Source organism: Lutra lutra, chromosome 5 (assembly GCF_902655055.1).
Source record: "Lutra lutra chromosome 5, mLutLut1.2, whole genome shotgun sequence".
NCBI lineage: Eukaryota > Metazoa > Chordata > Mammalia > Carnivora > Mustelidae > Lutra > Lutra lutra.
The window spans coordinates 97,945,928-97,971,183 of record NC_062282.1 but is presented as its reverse complement, the minus strand read 5'-3'; the positions used below and the strand labels follow the sequence as shown (position 1 = coordinate 97,971,183).

Sequence of the window (25,256 nt, the reverse complement as noted above, 5' to 3'; positions counted from 1 at the left end):
CAATCACGTAAGAGCTGGATAGATGTAGTCCGACAGGAAACGGAGTTTCAACCTAAACAACTGTGAATTTTATGCTCCAATGTTTAAACTTCCTCTAAATGTTAAAGCTGACGGGGTTTCTCAAGTTTCCCTTATGGGGAAGATTAGACCACAAATGACAGTTACAATATAACCGTACAAGTAACTACAAGCATCTGATGGCTAGTGGAGTAGCAAGTTACAACTAGCTTTCAATCCTTTAAAGCTGATTTTAGTGAAATTAGCAAACTCAATTGCAAAGGCGCATTTGCATCACCAAAGCAACAATGACTTGTCTATATTGCTTTACATACTGTGCTATCAGACATGTTTATATATAATGTTATGTATGAATGCTCTTCTATATATTTAGATGTTAGGCCATCTTATAAAGATATAACATCACATCTACATGTATATACCATTTTAAGAAGCACTAGTGAGTCCACTGAGTGCTAACTTGAAGGTTAATATTGCAATCACTTATGCTCCAGAGATTCCAACACGACTTTAAATCACCTCTTTCCGGCCTACTGTTTTGATGAGGTCCTTCTGCTGAAAAGGAAAGTAACTCACACAACTGCCTCATTCTCCGTCATTTTTCTTGGTTCTATTTCCTGAAAGTGGAAAAATCTTGTTTAACTCACTGCCTAGTATCAGGCCATGTCACAGGTCACTAGTAAGCCAGGGGATCATCTGCCTTTGGCTCGGGGGTGCCCTCCTGGCCAATGGGCTGTGTCCGGGAATATCGCGTCATCACAGAACGTGGACACTCCCACCCAAGGCCCATTTGCTGGGCAGTACAGATGCTTAACTGCACTGGGGTGGCAGACGGTCTGGGCTCAGATCCCAACTTATCCACTAGCTCTGTGAGCCTGGGCTATCATTTAACTAAACTTCAACTTCTTTTCCTTTATAACACTTGTAATAATAAGGCCAATGTCATAGAATTCTTACGAAAAGTAACAAGTTAATGGAGCACAATGTTAGCACAGCCCCTGACCAAGAACTAGCATTTGCTGAAAACACAAATACAGGCAGGTATAAATCCACACTTCTCCACTTGTATACCTATACACACGTACACGTGCATGTTTACATAGGTATATCTGTAAAATTTTCATACAAGCTAAGGATTTTCCCCATGTCCATAATACTGTCACACTTTCTCTGCAGTCTGTGTTTTCAAAGACACATTTTATTTTTAGGTGTTTGGAAAATACACACCTTAGAGTTTTATTCTTTGGGTAATTATTCTTCAAGGTAATCAACTTCTGCCTTTCTCATTACAAAGTTTAAATGAAAAACAATGTTTAAGTTTTCCCATGGGACATGGGCAGGTTAACGTATCTTTTTGAGCTCTTGCTGATATTATCAGAGTGTGTCTCTTAACTGCCTTTCCATGTAAAATATAAAGAAGCCAGACCCTAAGTTCTCAAGTCACCATCTTTTCTCCTCAAAACTCTGCTACTGTCTTTTGGCATTTACAGCTATAAAGGAGAAGGAAGCCTCAATTTTATTTCTTGGTACTTAAGTAGGTATTGTGACTAGATGCTTTAATGATGATTTTTATACTTAAAACTTTTTTTTTTTTTTTTTTTTTGCCAACACGCATCTAGAGGCAGCTTTCCATTGTCTCCTATAAACAAGGTGGAGGACATGTTCAAATGTGCACACATGCATGCAAGGTTATTTTTATTATGTTGCTCTCTTTGACTTGATACAATTTCCTGTTTATCAGCACTTAGAAGTCTCATGTTAGATCTTCAGGTCCACGTATCTATCATCTTTACCCCTCACTTTTCTTTTTCTTTGCATTCTGGAAGAGCTTTGTCTACATTTCTTGTTCACAACACTGATTTTATTTTCAGCTGCATTATTGTCCCTCATATGTTACTGAAATTTTTTTTTTAAAGATTTTATTTATTTATTTGACAGAGAGAGAGATCACAAGTAGGCAGAGAGGCAGTCAGAGAGAGAGAGGAGGAAGCAGGCTCCCCGCTGAGCAGAGAGCCCGATGCGGGCCTCGATCCCAGGACCCTGGGACCATGACCTGAGCTGAAGGCAGAGGCTTTAACCCACTGAGCCACCCAGGCGCCCTGTTACTGAAATTTTAATTTCTTTACATTCAGTCTTTTTTTTTTTATGGTTTTACTCCCATTTCATCCCATCCTACCATTTTTTTCCCCCCAACTCTAACATTTAACAGCTTTCTCCCCCTCTTTCATTAGGGCCATGTCATTTTGAAGTAATAAATCATTGGTGGAGATCTGTTTTTTCTTAAAATGGCCTATCTGATCTCCTCTTTCCCTTTCTGGGGCAACACTGTTCAGCAGGATCAGCTATGCCTTCCCTGATCAGTGATCACTAAGCAAGGAGAAATCTACCCAGATCTAGCATTTTCTCTGAGTTACCCTGATCCTTTGGTACTGGCTTCAGACCCAGAGCTGACTGGCCAGTTAGAATGAAGAGTTCTGGGGCGCCTGGGTAGCTCAGTGGGTTAAGCCTCTGCCTTTGGCTCAGGTCATGATCTCAGGGTCCTGGGACTGAGCCCCGCATCGGGCTCTCTGCTCAGTGGGGAGTCTGCTTCCCCCCTCTCTCTGCCTGCCTCTCTGCCTGCTTGTGATCTCTCTCTCTCTCTGTCAAATAAATAAATAAAATCTTAAAAAAAAAAAAAATGAAGAGTTCCCAGCCCAATTCCCAATGCGGTCTTCATTCCAGTATAGTTTCACTGGCCTGAAAGAAAACCTCCTGCCTTCACTGGCTGGCCTTCTGAGGTCTGAATGGTGGAGAACTCAACTAGTACTCAAACCCCGAGTCAACAGAGGTCTTTCTAACCCTTCCCTACCTCCAACACTTTACTTTTGTGGAGGAAGATTCTCAGGATATAACAGTAATATCCCCTGTCCCACTACCCTGCCTGGTTATTTTCTGAGCTATGATCTTCCACTGAATAAAAAAGCATCACTGGGGGAGATGAGAAAGAGGAAGGGAAGGACATCCTGAGAACAGCTGCCTAGGCTCTTTCTGAATTATAGGCAGAGAGTCCGGGAGGACACGGCTCTGCCTCCCTGTTTATAGGTATCAGAACTTACTCTGCCTATGTTCTTAAACCTGGCTCTGTTTAGTTTACGGTAGACATTCACCCAGCTACTTCTCACTTTTATAACTCTTGAGAATACAAGTGTTTTTCTCTACCTTCTTAGGGATTCTAGTGAGAAGCCTCACGAGGCTAGGTCAGGCCCACCAGGCAGAGACCTTTTTCAGTGAGGAAACTTTCAAATGTTTCAAGGGGAAAAAAAACATGAGCAAAACTAAAGGTATCCAAGAGGTTCTGCTGGCACTCATCACCTTTGAGAGACTATCTCTGTGCAATGTCACATTGTCCTTTTTTTTTTTTTTTAAGATTTTATTTATTTATTTGACAGACAGAGATCACAAGTAGGCAAAGAGGCAGGCAGAGAGAGAAAGAGGAGGAAGCAGGCTCCCCACGGAGCAGAGAGCCCGATGCGGGGCTCGATCCCAGCACGCTGGGATCATGACCTAAGCCGAAGGCAGAGGCTTTAACCCACTGAGCCACCCAGGTGCCCCTCATATTGTCCTTTTAAACACCCAGAAATAAAATTCACCTGTGCCTTTCACGTGCCCTCATCGACCCTCCTGTCCTTGGAATTCTAGAAACAGAAACACAATGTTTATGTTATAAACTTGGCAGTGACTGACTTTCCTGAGAAATAAAGTTTGACATTCAAAGGAATTTAGCCATTTAGCCAGTCTTTAAAATGGCGTTTACTGCTAACTCTGACAGAACTCAGGCTTAGGTTTAAGACTTCAAATTCATTTTAGTCAGCTTGGGATTTCTTGTATTTATGAAGTTCAAGCAGCCACTATCTACATGCCAAAACACAGAATTCTTATGCTGGACATACTCCGCTTTCTGGCTTTTAAACAGGTAATAACCAGCCTGCGCTCCATTTCAATCAAAATGATATAATTATAAGACAAAAAGAAGAAAGTTAGAAATTCAGAGAAATATTTGAAATAGACAGTAACTTCTTCCAAAATAACAGACACGGAGGGAAAATCATTTATCAATGGTACGTAACTTCTGAGGATCTGATCAAGGTTTATTTCTTCTTAAGAAAAACCACATACACACACACACGTACCCAAAACTTTGTCTTAGTTTCATGGCCTCGTCAGTCATGTAACTCAAACCTTTAATATATTTAACAGACATGAGAAAATGCAATGAGTGTGTGTAAAACAAAGATAATTTGTTGTTTGGTTGTATGAATGTAACAGCCAATGAAACCTGAAAGATCATACAAACATAATTAAAGACCACCCAAAAAGCTGAAACTATCTGGTTTCTTCGGTTACTGATAACTTCACAAAAGACTACCTAACAAGATCCACACAGCTATGTGTTGGAGGGCTCTGAACTGTCTGAATGCCCCTTCTATGAAGCCCCCTTCTTAAATATTTACAAAATCATTTGAGCTTTAGCTTCTTAATCTGGAAAACGATTTTAATAATGCAATCTTTGCAGGATGGATAGAAGAATCAAATGGAAAATAGCTATGAAATGCCTAGCAGAATGCCTGGCGAACTAAGCCTACAGATTTTATGGTCCCCCCCTCTTTTTTTTTTTTTTTTTAATTTTAAAGCCTTGGTGAGCTTTATTTTGTTAGTTTAAGGTACATTTTGAAAAAGGCATTTTCAGCATTTAAATACATCCACGTATTTAAGTGTGATATAATGACTACACTATATATTTCTGATATATTCTAGCCAAATTCACTAAATCTCATTCCTTGGTACTCAGTAGATGATCAGTGTTATTTAGCAATAAAGTCATCTTGCTCTAACTTTTTGGAATCAATCTTTCTCCTTCGATAATGGGAAATTTACTTTTTGGCTACCTAAAAAAGCAAGTTAGCCATGTTGTCTACTTTCAAATTACAAAGTAATGATACAAACATTCAACTATGTTTCTACAATTAGGACACAGGGACAGAAAGATATATTTCAAATAAACCATTCACTGATAAAGAAGCAACATTCTTAAACATTAAAAATTATTTTAAAAAACATGCTAAAAATAGACCCAGTGGTATTTAATGTGGATTCACAGTAGATTATCTTCTTTGCAACCTGAAGTAACTTTGAAAACTGAATTTTCCAAGACCCAGCAATAAGCTGGAGCTGACTTTTTCTCAGTGTCAATGGTACCACGTGCCAAATCAAGGCACTATGGCAGGTCCCTTCCTGGGGGTAAGCTTGGAGGATGAGGATGACTGCCCCCACGCCCACTATCTGGCTGACTTTACTACAAAGCAGCCCTGCCCAATGCCTATGCTAATGTGTTACCTCTTGGGCACACACTCCAATACCTCTATCACATAAATCTGAAGAGCTCTGAATAAACAAATCTTTATAACCCCAATAGACAAACGTTATAACCACCACCCTGTCTACCTGCCTTGAAGAATTTAACAAAAAACCCACAACACAAATCCTTAGGAAATCTGAGCTCCTATCACGTCAAAAAATTTAGTTACACCACAGAGACATCGTACAAGGCAGGGATTCCATGAGTATCTCCTCATTCATTCATGAGCTGCAACATGTCAACCCGGAAGTCACAAACTCACTTAGACATCCGCCATTCCTGAGAGTCCACCAACAGAGGGAAAGCATAAATTCTCATACTGGTGATATGTACCTTAAGGTCATTTTGTATGAAGTTTTGCAAACTCTTGCTACCAATCTGGCACCTTCATCAGCAAAAATCCCAACTGATTTCACAGCCCAACCTCCACATCAGGTCTTGCCATGAGGTCACGTAAGCATATATGCCCAACCATCCTAGCTTTTTTTTTTTAACCTAAGTCCCTTCGTCTGCCTTCTGGGCAGATGTACTGAGGAAACACTATTGGGGACAACTTAAGTTTCCTGGATTATGTGTCTCAACAATTCTTTAAGTAGGAATAAAGAAATTTTTACTGACCAAGTGGCAGCAAGGCTAAAACTAAAATAGAGTAAAAAATCAGAAGAGACAATACCTACCTCTATTTTACAACTAGAGAACACTGGATTAGAAGGGTTAAGGAATTAAAAAAAAAAAAAAAAAAAAAGGTTAAGGACTTTATAGAAAGCAAAGCAGAGTGGAATTTCTGGCTCAAATACTGTATCACAGAGATTTATATTTCACTTATACCAACATCTTTACTATCTTGGATACCAAATTTGGTCACCAAATTACAGAGAGTCTCCTACAATGCAGTGTAATAAATTCACAGTCAGAACTTTAATATGCATCAAATTGTGACAGGATAGAAGAATCTATAGGCACCACATGATAAGTGCAACCAAATGGAAATAGATGAGCAGATGAATGCCAACACCTCCAAGCAAGACAGTGTCCAGAAAGGTATTCCTGAAAATGAAAGCCATACGTCAGATGGCATAAAGCTACTGGGACAAAGTTCCGCATGCATAATTAAACAGAAAGATCTGCTGCTTGTTTTTATTTTTACTTGCAAAGTTCTACTTTATCAGATGATTTAACAATGTATAGTGCATAGGATTATCATAGTAAAAACAAAATACTGTGGTCATTTATAGAAATTAGTAAGTAAGAATAATACACTTACAAAGAATTCTGACAGTATTTTGTTAAACTTGACATTTTAGGGAAATTATACCCCAGAAATTAAAATATAGCCAACTTCTAGTACACTCTGACCTCCTCTATTTAGATTAGTTTCAATGAAAGCCTAAGAACTGTTTTGGTACCGAATGCTAGAAAATCAACCAAGACCTCAAAACATTAGATATAATCCATCATGCAATTATGCTTCTCATTTCTAGCTATCACACCAAGTTATTTTCTCCCATTTCAGCCTTCAAACCAATTTGATGTCATTCCTCATGGAAATTTGTTCGCAACAAAGACACACATATATGCAACAGCCAGTTCTACTGCTAACATCTGTTTTCTTTTACTAAGAAAAACATGGATATGTAAATGGCACCACGTATTTGGTATTCTTTTCTGCCAGAGGTACAAAATTCTCCCCTTTTGGGACGCTACTTAGCAGATGTAAGACACCCTTTGTTGTTGAATTTAAGAATTTGAATTGTTTATTTTCTCAAACTCTGACTTACTGGAGAAGTGCTTATTAATCAGAATTTCTCCTGTTTTAGACAAAGATGCATTTACCTAGAAACCAGAGAAGACGTCAAAGTTATCAAAGAATCTACTGACAACTAAACTAAAAAAGAAACATTTTCAAAATATAAAGTTCTACTTTTATGACAAGGAAAATTTCATTAGAACATCATCATTAGCTTGGTTGCTAGGAAACAAAATAGGCTCACTCCACTTAACAGAGATCCTGCTCGAATCAGAGGTGTGAGGCTTTACTTAGGTAGTACAGATATGGACTTTGGATACTTTACCCATTTTGGGAGGGAAAAAAAAGGCAGAGTGAAAAGTCTAAAGCCAGAAGCCTTAACGCAATCATCTGAACATATATCTCACTTAAGAAAATGCAACCTGCATACCATAGCTCTGTGATTCTAAATGACACGTGTCATGGTAACATGGCAGAAATCTTTTCCTCAAGCAATGTCTTATCTGAAACCTTGAACTTAACTGTCACCACAGCTCCAGGAAAGAGAAATATCAGGTTCTTCTGGTCAAATAACAGACTAGAGGAAGGAGGGAGGAATGTCTCCCTCTCTGGGAGTGTACCAACAGGAACTCCCTACTCATCCCCCCTTAGGGTTTGCTTTTATTTTTTGTTATTTATTTTTTATTTTATTTTATTATTTACATTTTCATTCCCCTATCCCTATTTATCTATTTGACAGAGAGACACAGAGAGAGCACAAGTAGGCAGAGAGGCAGGCCAAGGGAGAGGGAGAAGCAGGCTCTCTGCTGAGCAGGAAGCCTAACTTGGGGCTTGATCCCAGAACCCTGGGATCATAATCTGAGCGTAAGGCAGATGCTTAACCTACTGAGCCACCCAGGTGTCCCTAGGGTTTGCTTTTAATTCCTAACATGGTCATCCAGGTTGGGCAGGGCAGAACTTTTCCGCTATTAAGTAGGAAAGATGTGAAAGTCTTTTCTCTGTCAGTTTCCTTCTCAACTAACCATGGATTAGTTGTAAATTACTAATTAGGGTTACTTTTCTTTCTCTTCAAATTTCTAGGGAGACAAAATAATTAAACTTAAAATTCATGGGGCGCCTGGGTGGTTCAGTCGGTTAAGCAGCTGCCTTCAGCTCAGGTCATGTTCCCAGGATCCTGGTATCGAGTCCCATATCGGGCTCCCTGTTTAGCAGAGGGTCTGTTTCTCCCTCTCCCTGCTGCTCTGCCTACTTGTGCTCTCTATCTCTCTGTCAAATAAATCAATGAAATCTTTAAAAAAAAAAACAACCTTAAGATTCACAGGAAAAATACCTTAAAAATCAAGCATTTAGTAAAAAGATTTGAAACAGGAAAAAAAAGAAAAGAAAAATGCTGGCACTCGGGCAGGAGAACTCTATCACAACATGTAACTTAATATGTGAGTAATTCCTTCTTGGATCTTAAGAGAAGTGGTTAAGCTCATCTGATTTTATAAAAAATAATTATCACATTTGTTTTCTCCAGACCTACTTTTAATCAGTTACATTTATGGTATCTTTTGGAAATTAATTTCATTTCGTATTAAGGTCAGACACTTAAGTTTTTATACCTGGGTAAAAGCCCTAGTGTTCTGATTAATGTTTCCAGCCAAGAGTTAGAGGCAGGGCTCTAAGGCTTTATCTTCAAATACCCTCTAAACAGCCGCTTCTCACAGAAGCGGCATGGTCAATGCAGACCGCAAGTCCGAGGTCTCACCCCACCGTTCAGGGCAGCTCAGCAGGACAATCCTCTAATGCACAGCAAAGTCTCACTTAAGTCGGAGAACAGGTGAAGAAAGTTATGACAACGCATAATCTCAACCAAAACAGAACTCATGAAGGCAGGAATTTGTGGCGCAAAGCAAACGACTTTCACAGATGCTGTCTGGGTAAGCATCAGCAGTATGTTATGACCATGAGGCTCAGCAAAGGTATATAATTTGGGATCAGGTCGCTGTCTTCTGTGACCTCTGTACAGTATAGTCAATTTCTGTGATTTACTACAGCCTCGCTTCCTAGACGGTGAATGATAACCATGGAGGGGCACTCAAATGCTGGGTATGAGAAATGTAGAAATAACTTGGTCAGGGAAACCTTGAAAGCAAGGTACATGCTTTTTTCTTTTCTGCTTATAAAGAATTCTAATCAAAATTTAAAACAGGCCTCACCCAATGTGTGCTTTTGTGTTTTATATGTGGAACCAGCTGGGACCCGGGACTTACTGTTAGGGTCCAAAGTGGGAGCCGGTAAGGAGTGTGGATGGGGGACGGAGGTGGGTATGAATTCAAATTCCTAAGTGCTCTCTCCAGTTAGCAGATTCCAATGTTCCCGTTACAAAGTAACATGGTCACTAGTCTATACAATAAACGAGATTCTAGGTACTAGAATCTCACTAGTCTAAACAGTGTGCATTGGTATGACTTTAATTAATGAATCGCAGAATACTGTCTCAAGAAACAGCCCCGCTGGACTTATAAAAGGAAGGAATACATTTTCATTCCCCTATCCCTACATCTCCACCTCCATTATTCTTTGTGTACAGAGGAAACCGGGACCATGGCTGAATGGGGCTGTATGTTCGGGAACGGAATGCCAGTGTCTGAAGAGCCTAATGCAGAAAGAGCTGGAGTACTGTCTTTCAACAGCATGGCTCCCCTAATGACCATGTGACACCCATTTTGCACACCCTTCACCTGCATTCAACACTGAGCAGGTTCTCTCCAAAGCAGGTCACACAGGGTTTCACCCCATTGAGGGAAAGTGTAACGTGACACTCCTCTTGGCAATTTTAGCCCCATCCCATGCAAAGGGAAGGAGATGAAAGGAGGGGAGAGGGAATAAAAGCTGTGCCTGAGGACACTTGCTGATCCTGACACATGTTCTAATCACTTTGCTTAAGTGGCTGACAGAACCCACTATCTTAACACACTTTTCCGCTAGCAGAACAACCTACCCTAAGCACTGGAGTAGGAAGTAACAGTTTTGGAGACACAGAATTCAATGGTCAAGGCTGAGGCTGCAAGACTCCTCAGATGTGAAGGATGTGAAAACAAATCAACTGTGATTTCTAATAACAGAATGGGCTGTTACAGCCTCGTGTGCCTGCCCAGGACAGACAGAGTGTGTGGCTCACCTTCAAAAATCACCTGGATGGGGGCGCCTGGGTGTCTCAGTGGGCTAAAGCCTCTGCCTTCGGCTCAGGTCATGGTCTCAGGGTCCTGGGATCGAGCCCCCAACGGGTTCTCTGCTCAGCGGAGAGCCTGCTTCCTCCTCTCTCTCTCTCTCTGGCTCTCTGCCTACTTATGATCTCTGTCAAATAAATAAAATCTTTAAAAATAAATACAATAAAATAAAATCACCTGGATATGAAACATTTCGATGAAGAACCTCAAAAGCAAGCCTTTATCCACTGACAACCTATTGTACTGTTCTAGATACTCGGGATAATGGAAGAACCACCAAGATTCCCACCGTCATGGAGCCTACAATCTAGCAGAGGGAAGATACAACCCATATCAACGTGGGAAGTAAATTCTATAGCAGGTTAGATAATAAATGGTTTGCAAAAGCAGAGGGGCAGGTCACCACGTGAAACAGGGTGAGCAGAGCCAGCCTCCATGAGAAGATGGGAGCAGAGGGCAGAGTAGGTTGCCCAAAGGATGTGTGAGGAAGAGCTGGCCAAGGGGAGGAAGGAAGCACAGCCCGGAGGCGGGAGGGGAAAGGACACAGTATCAGAAGGCACGCTACCTCTTCTCGAATTTTGACTTCATTTGTCATCACCACTTGCCAGCACGAAATAGCGATGCAGCTCATGTTTACTGAATGACTTTGAAGGCGGTAAGTACATCAATGTCCAATGAACAAATGCAATTCAGTCGACAGGCTGGGCTTCCTAAGAGGCTACACGCAAAACGCACCGGCTTAGCAGATTTTCAAATGAGTTTCAGAAGCTCAACTTCACAGCTTTATTTCCAGGAACACTCAAGGAAAAGTGGAAAAGTGGCTTCTACTATGTAAGGAGCAATCCCTCACACAATCTACTTGTGGCCAGAGTCCAATCCCAACCTTCTTTGAAGGAGGGAGAAGGCTGCAAGAGGAGGAGACAAGAACCACACAATTAGCAGGCAGGCAGGCAGACGTGAACACCCTCTGTCTATCCCCTGCCCATGATGGGGGGTGCCAACTCCCCCAGTGACACGGTCTCAACAGGACACCTGCATGGACCTCAGGCCTCAGAGGTAAGCTTCTAAGTAAAACAAAGAAATAAACACAAAAAACAGGCTACATCAAGTATGCGAAGTAAAAAAAAAAAAAAGTGCTAAACGATTCAACTACAGTAAGAAAAGAACCATCCTCTCACTGCTCCAGTGTGTCACTGTAAAGGCTTCCAAATAAACAACCACGTGGGCAAAAGAAACCAGAATCCGATAGTTCCAACATACATGTTTGTCTTTACAATTACCTTCCTTTCAATGTGACAGGCAACCAGTAGGAGCTACTGAGTCCTCATTTCAGACAAATCCTATTTTTTATTTATTTATATTAGAAGATTTTATTTATTTATTTGAGAGACAGATAGCACAAGTAGGAAGAGCAGCAGGCAGAAGCAGGCTCTCCGAAGAGCAGGAAGCCCGATGTGGGGCTCGATTCCAGGATCTTGGGATCATAACCTGAGCAGAAGGCAGACCTTTAACCCACTGAGCCACCCAGGTGCCCCTCCTATTTAAATGAGAACAGAGGACTAACATTTCTGGAAAACCTAATGTTTATTACTACACTCCCCTCACAACCTCCCCTTTCTCCCTTTTCAACATTTTACTTCTAATTTCTCATTTATATTTAGGCCCACTCTTTCTAATACCTGAATGCACATTATCATGGGTTTCTTTCCTAAATTCTGCTAAAAATCTTCAATTACTCTACCTTTTCATGTGTTACAAAGAAAAAAGAAAGGCTGTGAAAAATCTCCATTGTCACTGAATCACATGAGAAAGAAAGCATTATAAAATAGTTTAGGACCTAAAAAGAGAAAATCATTTTACTTATAATGAAAGTTATACCTAATAGCAATTATCAAATGCAATTTTGCCTAGAAATTATTTTTACAAAATCTGTATGTCACTAATCTTGACAAGATGCCCCTTCTTCTCACCTTTTAAATAATCTTCTCTAATCCAACACAGATACTTGTAGGATTCTGTCATCTTTTGTATTCTGGGAAAACTAAATAATTTTTCCTTTGGAATCAGCCTACTTTAAGTGTTTTTTTTTTTTTTAAACTTAAAAAATAAACAGCCAAGTTAAAATACATAGTTTGGTGTGGGGAAAAAAAAAAAACAAAACCCTCGTAACGTATACACCTTCAATCTGCTCAATGAAATGCAATGGTTGAAATAACTGTATCTACATATGCAGTCAAGGTTTTCTGACTTACCTGTGAAGAAAAATTTACTTTTGCTTTTCAACTGTAGGGTAAAAGACATTTGGACATTGTTTATAAAGTTCGATGTCACGTTCACCCAACAAGTATCCCTTTTGGGTCAGGGAAGGGGAGGAAAGGGCACGTGCCCCTTCAGGTATCTCTAGGCAGGGATGCTTGACTTTTATAAAAGATTCCCTGTCGTATTATGACCCAGTGCTAAAAGGCAGGCCTTTACCTTGCATTCTGCTCCTTTAACCCCATGTTACCTCATTTTTTAAAAAAATTTTATTTATTTATTTGACAGACAGAGATCACAAGTAGGCAGAGAGGCAGGCATAGAGAGCGGGGTGGGAAGCAGGCTCCCCGCTGAGCAGAGAGCCCGATGCGGGGCTCGATCTCAGGACCCTGAGATCATGACCTGGGCCAAAGGCAGAGGCTTAATCCACTGAGCCACCCGGGCACCCCTGTTACCTCATTTTTAAGTGCTGTAAAGAGCCAGCTTAAAGAAGGCAGAAGAGTATCAGAATCCCTCCCAGAAACACACTGTAATACCATGGGCAGTTCTACTTCACATGCAAGTAGGGGTTTTGGGGGGCGAGGGGGGCTCTTTTAAACCTACCTTTCTAAACCCTTCTCAGTCTGAGAAGAAAAAAAAAAATTATGAGGGGAAAAAAAAGCTTGAAATTTACTAACAAGGAAATGAGTATTTAACAAAGGTCGAAACAGCAAAGCTGAGCAAAGGGCCTGTCTCTGCTTGACACTGCACAGCAGAAAAACCTTCAGTGACCAGCTATGCACAAAGCTCTAGCGTGGCCCATCTCCAATAATAAACAAGGAGCGGGTTTTGAATCAAGGTGGTTTCCATTTAAGAAAAGCATTCAGTAATTTTTTCTTCCCCTCATGATGGCCAAGCACACTAGAGGCAATAGTGCTAGGAAATGTCCCTGCGGTGAAGGGAGAGAACTCCCTCTCCACCAATACTGAGTACGGGATTAGGCGTCAGCTAAAGCCACAGTGTTTCTGGAGAGGAAACCAAGAGGGAGACACCAGGTTATAAATGCTTTCTTCCCTGCTGAGTTCTGTGGTCACTTTATTGCTTTCGATATTTTTCCATACACGTTAAATTAACGTTAAATATACTGACTTACCCTCTACTTTCCCCTAATGATTATTTCAATATATTAATACCAATTACAAGAGGAAGAACGCAGTGTGTTTAATTCCATGGCAACTATAATAACAGGGTTTAAAGATGCTTACGAAACAGGTTCTCATCTACCATCTCCCTCTTTTTACAACGCTCTACCCCACAAACACAAATTTCTATTCTTGTAATGATTGACCAAGCTTTTTATATACCAAGCATAAATTCAGATAAAATTGCCAGAATGAGTCCTTCCCTGAGGACAACAGCCCAACACAAATCTCAGGCTTTTCCTTAAAAAAAAAAAAAAAAAGCCATAAAAAGCAATCGCTTAGGAATACTGACCTTGCTGTTGTTCACTATCTGCTTCAGCTTTCGAAGAACCTGGTGCAACAGGAAGGGGTCGAGGTGGTCGGGGCTTTGGTGTGGGAGGCGAGATTCTTTTCCTTCCAATATATTCAACATAAGTTCCCGGAAAGTCCCCTCTTTCCCCCGTGGTTTCATTATAACCATTTAACCAGCCGATTTCTTCAGGCCTGGCTTCCTGTCCGTCACTGAATCCAAGAGCTACTAAGGACCCTTTATTCACAGTCAAGATATCACCCAAGTGCAAGTCAATATCTTCGTCCCGTTCCTTTTTGTAATCATACAATGCTCGGTACTGGTAGCCCTCGGCACTCATGGTGGCGAGTCTGGGACCATGCAACAGAGCAGTCCGGTTTCCCGCTGCAGTCTGGTCTTATGTTTCTGTGGAAAGCGAATTCAGAGTGTAATTTAAGATTCCTAATACGTGTCCAGCAGAGGACAAAGGACAACTCTCCAAAGGTTTAAGAGGAGAGGCGACTGGCTGTCCGGCTGTCCATCTGTCCTCCATCAATGGTGTGACTGAAGACAGAGTGCCACTTCCTCTGCGGCCCACAGTCCTCCCACTGGCTTCCTTTTCAGCAGCTCGTCAACACTTGGCCTCCAGGCTGATTCTCGCAGCGCGGCCCAATCCTTTCTGACACTCCTGTCTCACTGTCCATCTGGCGTCTGATTTGACTGTGTCACTCCACACGCAAGCTTCACCTAGCAGAGGAAAAACAAGACGTATGAATGAACATCACGCTTTGCCATCTGTGTGAATTTGAATTTCTATTTCCATTCAACAAGTATTTAATCAATTTGGCACACACACTCGGGCCAGCGTGCTATTGCTCAACATGATATATACAACAAGGTTAGTGAGACAGTCCCTGCCTTCCAAGAACATTAGGCAAGGGTGGGAGGTGTGCTGGCATGTGGCAATGTCTCTCAGATAAGAACGGGACACAAGGAACCGTAACACTAGGGAAAGTGCAGAAGACAGGCAGAGACGAAACGCTGCTGGGTTCTGGCGAGGGAGAAACCGTGTCTAACTGCAGGGATCTAAAGACACAATGGAATGCATGGCATGAACTTAGGTACAGATGTGACTAAGCAAATGTCCTATTCTGGGAAGAGCTACAACAGGCAGTCCAAAGCGTCTGAAGCCAAAGAGGGAACACTAGAACTGGATTAGAAAGACAGGGAGGGGTTATGTGACATGACACATGCCTGCACTGAGCTTGAGGTGGGGGGTACTCGAGAGCCAATGAAGACGTTTAGAGAAAGGGGAGCAACACCATGAGAGAGGGGCACTTGAAGAATCTCGGTCCAACTACGGTGAATGGGACGGATGGGCAAAAGGGATGAAGGGGGTAGGATGAAAGCTGAACTACCATGGTGTGGGAGAAAGGCCCCGAGCGTGTGAACCAAGGTAGGGAAGGGGAGGGATGAAGCAAGAGACACTGCAGAGAAAGCACGAGTGCGGTGGTGATGCTTGAATCGGAGTCAAGACGGAACAGGAGCCGAAGGCCAAACCGGAGTTAACTCCAGTGGGCTTTAGGGAATGCTGGGAATACAACTGCTAGTGTGGTGGGGCTCAGGGGCAAACCCAGCCTGTGATTCAAGAGAGGGAACCCGCTCCAGATTTGATCAGCTGCAAATAAGGTGAGACTGAACTCAGTGGAATGGAGGAGCTCCCAGGGGAAAAAAAAAATATCGGAGGTTAAAAAATGATCCGAAGCTCAAACACACTGGGGTTCACTGAAAGCAGCCTTAAAAGCAAAGTCAAGGTTTGGAGACAGGCTCTGTTGGTCTTACCTAGGAAACAACGGACAAGAAGATTTGGGTGGGAAAAGGTGATCCCTAAGACCAAATCCTGCAGGGGCCTCCAGCAGGGGGAAAGTGAGGCAAGGCTAGATAACCTGGGGCTCTGCATCACCCTATCATCACTGACTTCTGAGAAACCAGCCGCCAGTCTAGAGACATCGAGAACAGTCCGAGAATTGAAGGAGTTAAGAGCCTGGAGAGGAAGTAGAAATGGTTGCCTGAGATTACCCTGGAAAGACAGCCTGGTGCAGGGGGAAACCAGCAGTGCAAGTTTTTGCTTTTCTTGTAACATAGTGGAAGCAGAGGAATTAAAGACTCTCTAGAGAAAAAGTCAGCACGTGGCCTGCCAACAGCACAAGGTGTTCATGTACACACTTTGCACTCCGGTCACTTCTCAGCACTATCTTCATTATCAAAAGTAGAAGCAACTGAAAGGTTAAAGTTAACGCTGGCTGAGTAGCAAAGCAATAAAGGAGCGCCATATAACATCAGCGTGCTATATCAAAGAGAGCTCCGTAAGTTTTAATGCAGGGGCACTTGAGAAGTTCAGTATTACAGGAACTTGCCAGTGTGTGCATCTTAATATGCAAAATCTAATCACAGCTCACGATGCAGGTATTCAGAAGTGTCGAGTATTCAACTTTATGTGGTTAGAGACTCTTCATGGTAGTACAGTAACACTCTTAGGAGAGTTAATATTAAAAGAAGCAAAAACAAACACTGGAAACCTTCGAGTAATAAGAATACTAATTTGAGATAGCAGTCTTAACTTTGCATTTCAGTCGTCAGATTAAGAAAAAAAAAACTAAAGCAACTAGCATGGTGTATTAGAAAAATAAACTGTATTATGTTTGAAGACCACCTCTCCGTTTGATGGATCCGGAATCAAATTAAGTATTCATAGCAGAAATTCACACAAAAATGTAGGACTAGCAAATCTCATTTTTAGTACTAATGTACTCTGTACAAATGAGACACAGAACTCTAAGGAACATGAAAATTTACATATCCCTAAATGCCTGGAAACCAGGCAACATGCCTAAGAATAATTTAATTCCTCCAAATCTGCCTTGAAATTTTTGTTAGCTTTTCCTGGCAATGTAGGTCTTTTTGGGGGGGAAAAAATCCTCAACTAGTACATTGGATAGATCTTTCCACCAGCTGCTGCCTATGGCTTGTTCTATTTCAACAACCCAGTGGGCCAGTTTGGTGAGATTCTTAACAGAATGGGGAATATTATATCCACCCCCTTGTTTTCCCTTTCTCCCTCTCTCCCTGTCTGTCTCTCTTCATTACTCCCTTCCCTACACAGTCCTCAGCAACCACCGGGGTCCCTGGTCAAAGCACGCCTCTGCAGATATGCAATGGTCCTGAAGAGGAGACACCATACTAAGAGGCCCCATGACGGGTCAAGGTTTTACCAACCTGAAAACTATGTTTATGTTAGCCCGAGGCTAAATCTGTGCAAAGAGAAAAAGAACCCCAAGGAACCTGATGACTGAGAGTAGCAATCCCCAACCCAGGTGTCAAAGACCTCGATGTCTCTACGAATTCCCAACCCTCACTGTTTTTAAAAGGAGAAAGTTAACTGTGTGAGAAGAGCTGTGCAGAATTCTGGGTCTTCATCTGATTCAAAAACAAAACACAAAACAGAACTCCTGGGGGCTCAGTAGGTTACGCCTCTGCCTTTGGCTCAGGTCATGATCTCAGGGTCCTGGGATCGAGCCCTGCACCAGGCTCTCTGCTCAGTAGGGAGCCTACTTCCCCCTCTCTCTCTGCTGCCTCTCTGCTACTTGTGATCTCTCTCTGCCACATAAATAAAATCTTTAATAAATAAAATAAAAACAAAACAAAACAAAAAAACCAAAATCAACAAAACCCTCATCTTCTGTGATGCTAGGATTATAAGAACACACCACATTCCTGTCTTCTGGGATTCCACAACATCAAGGCCAGGAAGACCAATCCATACAATTCTAGGTTGGCCAAAAGTTGGCGCCAGCTAAACAGCTGGAGAGCAACGTTGTAAGAGAAGACGGAGCACTGACTAGTCATCTGGGCGGCAACTGGACAGTGTCCTGTGGCCCAGTGCACGGCGGCCTTGGCCGGGGAGAAGGGGCAGGCACTTCGACCCCAACGCAGGCGGCATACTTTCTCCTGACAGCCACACCCATTTCGAGGACTGTCACTGTCATCATGGACATCACAGGCATCCTCTAACACTTATTGGGAGCTGGATGTGTATTAACTCACTCAACCATTGCCACCTAATGTTCATTAGGAATTATGCGTGCATCAACATGGTCGCTCTTCTCCATAACCCCAAGGCAGCACTATCAATAGTCTCACTTTGCAGAGGAGGAAACTGAGGCACAGAGAATTGAGTACCTTGGCCATGGTAACACTCAGCAACTGGGAGTTGGAATCCCAGTTCACATTCTAGCCGTCTGGCTCCAGGGCCACGACTTTTGACAGCACTAGAACCTACTGCCCAAATTCAACCTGCTTTGCTGACCGAGGACAGCCCAGGTATGTCCACAGGGTGAACGATGCAGATTCTTTGCCGGCACATTCTGACCCCCTGAGATTAATCCTGAATGTCTGTTTTTTATTTACTCTCTGTGACAGTGGCCTCACTGATAGTGTTGGTGGCTCTTTTACAAACACACCTGACCAAAAAAGCCACTACAACTTGGCAAGAGTTCCTTCAAGTTCAGGACCCAGTATCTTGGACAATGCAAATTTTCTTGCAAAGAGACTTCAGTAAAATGCATCCTTGCCAAAGAAATCTATAGACTAGTGAATGAGAGAATACTGGACACAAACTTCTGGAAGGCTGCCCACTTCTGGAATCCTGCCCACTTCTGCTCTATGAGCTGAAGCTTCTGCCACCTGTATCCCTCTTGGCATCTATGCCCTCTACGGATATCCCAGGCCCCTGACTACACAATTTCTAACAACTCAGCTCCTCCCTAGGGGAATACATGGAACATTAATCCATAGTCACACAACTGTCTTACCTAGACAACAACAAGTTCTTTTTTCTCTTACCCTCACATTCTCCCCAGGACTGCAGAAGACTCAGCAGCCTGAGACACTGGCAGCACCTCTGTCATATAAACCTCCTAGGATCAATTTGGAGCTGGAACTGCCCACACATATATCAACAGGATATATGCCGCCCAGATTATAAGACTACGCCTCCGATCTCTCTGGCTACATTCACCAGTCCAGTGAACTATTTCCACCTAGCTCCAACACAACTGTTAACACAGTAAAGGTTTTATAGGTGGGTAATACCTACCCATCTATAATTTAATGTTTTCAAATAAGCCATGCAATTTTATGATCTAGGTGCCAAGCTAGCGCATAAGTTACAGTAACAAAAGATATAAAGGAACTTTATAAACAAGTAACTAACTTATTCTTACAAAATATTGCATGCAGCAGTTCGAAATTTCTTTGATGGTAATTACCGTGTTCCAGTTTTTCGACCCTTTTAAAGACTGCCCGCCTGCAACACCACTAATTGATGTATATTTTCTCCCTTTGCTAGGATACTGCACAATTCCCATTTTGTTCTCCAAAATAAAATTGTGTCTGATGCCTGACAATCAGCAACCCATGACTTCTTAATGTAGAAAGGCCCGAATACAAACTTTCAATTTAACCCTATAACCCACAGGTATTCTGGCAAAGAACCAAACAAAATTCTTTTGAAAAGTCCTCTGACTGTGCTGACTTACTCATTCCCCTTTTACAAAGGACAAGGATTTAGCAAACGTGGTGAGGAGACAGGAGTATAGGGTATTTTTAAATCACTTGAAGTAAATCAGGATACGCCTGTGATTCAATGAGCAGTTTGCCACTGGGTCCCAGCACACAGTGGGTCTTCACCTCGGCTGCAAAGGCAACGGAGGGTTCCTGGGCCCACAGCCCTTACTTCCCTGCATTCCACCTCTCCACCCTCCCCGGGCTAGCTCTGAGTCTAGGGCAAGCTCCCAACCTAAATTCACTGTCTTTTAAAGACAAATCATCATTTAAAAATTTCTTCACCTGTCCAACACAATGTCCTGGAAATCGTAAAAATCAAAGTTAGAGCAAACTCAGATTAAGCCTAAAGTAAAAGTCATCAGATATCCTCAATCATTTTCAAACCAACCACAATGTCTTACGGGCTGTGAAGCTCAGGGCTGAGTCCATACTGTGGGCAAGCAGGCTGCCTAGGGCAAGACTCCTGGCTGCAGCCCTTCTTGGGCTGGAGGAGCAGTCGGGGTGGGCAGGACACAGGAAAAGCCCGGGTGAAACAACACGGAGGCAGGATTTTCCAGAAGGCAAAGTGATGACACAGAACTGGAACACTTCAGGAGGGGCAGAGAAGAGAGGCCCAGGTCCAGCTGGAGTCCTCACTGGAGGCCCGCAGAAAGATGCCAGTGCTCCTGCTGCAGGTCCGAGGGGCCTGAGAAACATACCCCACCAGCCAGGCAAGGCCGTGGGGGTTGACTGTTCCAGTTTCCTGCACCATCACAGGGAACAGGCCCATGGAAACTGCTGTGGAACTGAATGAGATGATCTGAACCTCCTCCTCTTGTGAAAATACAATGCGATTTTGCAAAAGTCTTAACGAGATTAGTATAAGCACTAAGCTTCGGACAAAAGCAGCTGTCCCCATCACTGTCTGGATTTTTAACCTTGGGCAAGTTACTCAGATCTCTCTGTGGCACAATTTTATCATCTGTGAGACAGCTACAATGAGCAAACTTACACCTCCCGGGGTTACCATGAGAATTAAATGAAATTACATATATAAAGTGCTTACCTCCGTGCTTGATAATTAGAACTTAATATAATTAACACCACCATAGTGTTTACTATGCGCCAGGCACAGCTCTTAAGAGTTTTGCATAGAACTCGATGAACCCTCACAACCATCCTAGATACAATTACTAACCCTATTTTACAGATGAGAAAACAAGCACAGAAAAGTTAAAGGCTTTGCCTGATGTTACATAGCTAGTAAACTGCAGCTATGTTATTACTGGTATCATTACTCCTATTTATTTATACTATTTATACTATTATTATTACCATTTATATGATCCTTACTTGAAACAGGAATATTTGCTAGGAGTTTTTGTTTGCACTGCTTCTAAAGGCTTGCGAACTCTTGTAAAGGAATCCTCAAGTTAGCCCAAAATAAAAATCTCTGCTGTCCCTTTAACTCCTTTTCAGAGTAAGCAGACACAAAAAGGCTGCTTGTGGACTTTGCCCACCTACTCCTCTCCCAGCCTGAGGGAAAGGGGTGGCTCTGGAGGTCCCAGGGAGAGGAGACAGGGGAGGGGCCAAAACTCCTCTATGGCAAGGTCTGGTGAAGGCTCTGCCCTCAAACAGGAAAAGAGTCCTTCATGGACTAAAAAGGTAGCTGAGTTCTGAGGCTTCAGCCCTAGGTCCTCTGGGGTCTGAGTCCAGGGTCTGGACCTCCGGGGTCCAGCCAGGAAGGAGAGGGGCAGCATGTCTGCCCAGACACCTGGCTCTATTAACTCACTCTTGCACACCGGGGGAGTCTTCTCACACTCTGGGACTCTCTGGGGTGATCCTGAACCTGAAAACTATTTTGACTACAGGAGCCTGTGGGTATGTATTTGATTTACTTTAAGGAAAACAATGCTGGAAAGATAAAATCTCCAAAGATGTTTTCATAGCAAGATTTTTTTTTTTCCCAGCAAAAAACTACGCTATGCTCATTATACACTTGGGAGGGGGGTAAAAAAAACAACCAACATAAGCCAAACAGACAATTTTATGAGTAATTATGTAGTCTATTTTTCAGCTCATTTGGCATAATGCACATGAAATGGCCTTTAATCGCCATTTTTTAAGGCAAGTAATTCCAATAAGAGAGCTGGCAGAAGCATAGCAAGAAATCACATTAGGATGGAGATGGAGGAGTCAGAGAAAAAAGCAATACCATGAATATTTTAAAAATCACTTACAACCTAAGTTCTCTATTAAAAACAGTCACAGAATTTATACTGTGCCTTCTAAGGTATAAAAACTAAATTGATAAGCCATTCTTCCACTGGTAAGTAACCTCATTTTCTGAGAGCTTCACTAAGAGGCTCCATTCTCTTGAGTTCACTGATAAATTCCTGTTCCCTCCAAAACAGATCTGTGGGGAGCCCATCGAAATATGTAACGTACAGAAAGAAGCACTTCCCATTTTCTTCTGCACGGTATATGCCCCACAGGTGAGAGCCCAATGGCTCCCCACATAGGCAGCCATCATCTCAGCTCTTTATCATCTACCTGACCATAAAATCATTTTCTGCTCATTCACCATCTCTTTATTCAATAAAACGCATTTCGGGAATCACAAAATGCAAACACAACAGAAGATGAACTGAAACTGTCCCTGTTTTAATGAGTAAGTGGACAATCTTTCAGAGTGGATGCCTTTTTAGAACCTGACCCATGAACCACCTAAGAAAAAAAGTAAATTCTGGACAACACATTACCTTAAAAATTACATGGCAATTATGGAAAAATGTAATTAACACGTATGGTCACTTTTAACAACACAAGATTCGGGCAGGCGGTGTATGTTTGCATTCAAGATACAAAATCCTTCAAAAATCGGCTGAGGTGCAAGTGGCATTTCCAGAAGATAAACGCATATTACCAGCACCACCACCAACAACCAAAACATCTATAAACTATAATTTATTGTACCACTTCTGTTCCCCAAAACTAACTTTATTCACTGTGGGGATTTCCGGATCTTAATAAATATGAACTTCAAAAAATAGCTAAGAAAAGACAATATAATTAATTGAAGGGAAGGGAAGTGCTTTTTCACCCTATCAGCATCACACACGTGAAAGGACACAGTGATAACATCATTTTACAAAAGCAGATAAAACAGCAGATAGACACGTGTACACTAGAGTTCTGTTATGCAACTGACAAGAACAGGTCCCAAATCAGGACGGAAGTTAAAAAGCAAAAGCACCTCACACTTTGAAAGCCAATATGAGATAGACAGATCTTCCTCCCAATCACAAAAACCTATACACTGTTAGGAATAAAGTAGGACTATCTACTACCTACCTGAGACAGGAATGTAAAAGCTGAAGAGGCCAGCAGTGACATAACCCAACAATTCTGCAAGGCAGGTAGTCGCCTCCACTGACCTTTCCAGTTTAAAGCTTGATTCTGAACCAAACACATTTTCTCAAACTTTAGAGGGACACTGCCCACCCCCCAACAACTTTTAGGGTTTTTTCTTTGTAACAACTGAAACACTTGATTCCCAAAATTTAAGCAACTTCTGTTTCTAAGAAACTACCCTCTATTGATTTGAACTGTTTATTTCGAGGACAGTGTGAGCTATCAAAAACCTGTATTTGGGGGGAGGGGGTTCCTTTTTGAAGATAAAAGCTGTTTGTGGTCTTCTCTGCAGAACTCACCAAATTCCCAATGATTTGCACCTTGAAGATCCATTACTCTTAACAGCGTGCCTCAGATATGAACCTGTCTTCTCTGATCTTTTCTAGCTAATACCTACCCATCTTTAGAGTTGCAAAACAAAACCCCGAGCTAATGAAACATTTAAATACAATTCAACATAAATGCCTGGGTCAATAAGCTCTGTGAATGTCCCGCCTAACAACTAAAACCTGAACCTCATTACACTGAAATGACAATCTTATGCTGCACTCAAAACCCGGAACTGCTTTACCCAGTCGTACTTCACACTGAATGACAAAGAGAAAAGAACAGAACAGAAAAAGAAAAAAGGGGGAAAAAAGTGTTGCTTCCACAGTCATAAAAGCCTCAAATAAAAAGTAAACTCATACTGGGCTACCAACCGTGCTGCAGCTCCACCAGGGATTAACGGTGGAAGTGAGATCTTTTCGATATTAATAGCTCTCAGAGAAGCCTAAGAAATTCCCCAAATCCAGTTCACATGCGTTCTGCATTCAACATGTAACAGCCATTGCACTCACACCCTTCCAGTTCATGCTCAAATTCTGGTTACCGAAGTATGTATATGTACAGGAGTGGCTAGCTTGAGCTTTTCAGTTCTCTTTGTCTTGTGATCTGCGGGGCAGTTTCTGCTCTTGGGAAGTGTTAGAGCCGTGGTTGCCAGACAATTCCCCACGATATTTTAGCTCGGGCTTGCCACACTCTTGCTCTCCCTAGCCGGCTCCATATTGCTGGGCAGGTCCCACCAGTCTCGACCCGCGATAAAGCTGGGTTTCCGGGCTGTTCGAGGACCCCATCAAATATGCCTCCAACAACCTGTCCAGGCCCAGCCGGCACTAGACGCCTTTAGGGCCCCAGCGACCAGCCTCCCCGAGGAGCACTTCCCCCACCCCGGAAGAGGAGGAAGGCAAACTTCGGAGGGCGGGGGCTCCCGGCGAGCTCCGGGGACCACCGCCGCCCCACCCGCTCGGAGGAACGGCCGGAGCAGCGACCCTGGTTGCAGCTGGAGGACGCGGGGGAAGACTCCGCTCCTTCCCGCTAACTCAAAGGCAACGGTCTGGGCGCTCTTCTCCGGTGAAGGACCCCGGAAAACCGCAGCAAGGCGACAGTAAGGACCCTCAGAAGTGTGCGGTAACCAAGGGGTGGGGACAAGCCCGAGATCGCCTGCAACTCGGGGGACGAACGAGTCCGGCGGCGTGCAGAGCCAGCTCGTTAGAGGACCGGGGAAACGGGAGCTCAAAAGCCGCCAGAGCACGCAGAACGCTGGCCGAGAACCGGCGATGCCGGCGGCTGGCCCGCTTTCCCCCGGCTCGGCTCTGCAAAAGCGGCTGCTGGTGACAGGAAGAGAACGGCGGCAGCCGCGCGCGCACGCACCGCCTCCCCCTCCCGGGCACACACACACCCGGACCCGCTGCCGCCGCCTACCTCCCCCGCCGGCCGGCTTCCTTCCTCTGCGGGGCCCAGGCTGCAGCGGCGGCTTCCGACGCGCCTCTGACCCGGCCCCGACCCGCCCGTCGTTCCCGATCCGAGCTCGGCGGCTCCAACCCGCTAGCCCGCCGCCCTCGTCGCGGCCGCCGCTTCCTCCAACTCCGCTCCAGCTGCTCGCGACTCCTCTCCGTCAGCCCGCAGCTCCAGCGCCCGGCCCCGGCCCCGGCCCCGCCTCCGGCCCGGCCCAGCGCGCCCCGCCCCCGAGCCCGAGCCAACCAGCGCGCACGTCCCCGCCCCTCCCCGCTGGCGCCGCGCCCACTCACTGTGCCGGCCTGCGAGCCGGGCGGCGGGAGGGGTGGAGCTCCGGCTCTGCCGACCCTTCCTGCGGCCGGGCTAGCCTTCCGCCCCC

General features: G+C 43.5%; 1 protein-coding gene across 1 annotated transcript in view; it reads right to left on the bottom strand.

Annotated features, from left to right (window-relative positions):
- Positions 1–24,982, bottom strand: part of PIK3R1 (phosphoinositide-3-kinase regulatory subunit 1) — an 85,879-nt gene extending 60,897 nt beyond the window's left edge. The window contains exons 1-2 of the mRNA XM_047729251.1: positions 24,845–24,982; positions 14,108–14,830 (exon numbers count right to left, since the gene is read on the bottom strand). Of these exons, the coding sequence (XP_047585207.1) occupies positions 14,108–14,444 (337 nt within the window). The 5' untranslated portion in view covers positions 14,445–14,830; positions 24,845–24,982. The remainder of the gene's footprint in view (positions 1–14,107; positions 14,831–24,844) is intronic.
- Between the last annotated feature and the right edge of the window lie 274 nt (positions 24,983–25,256).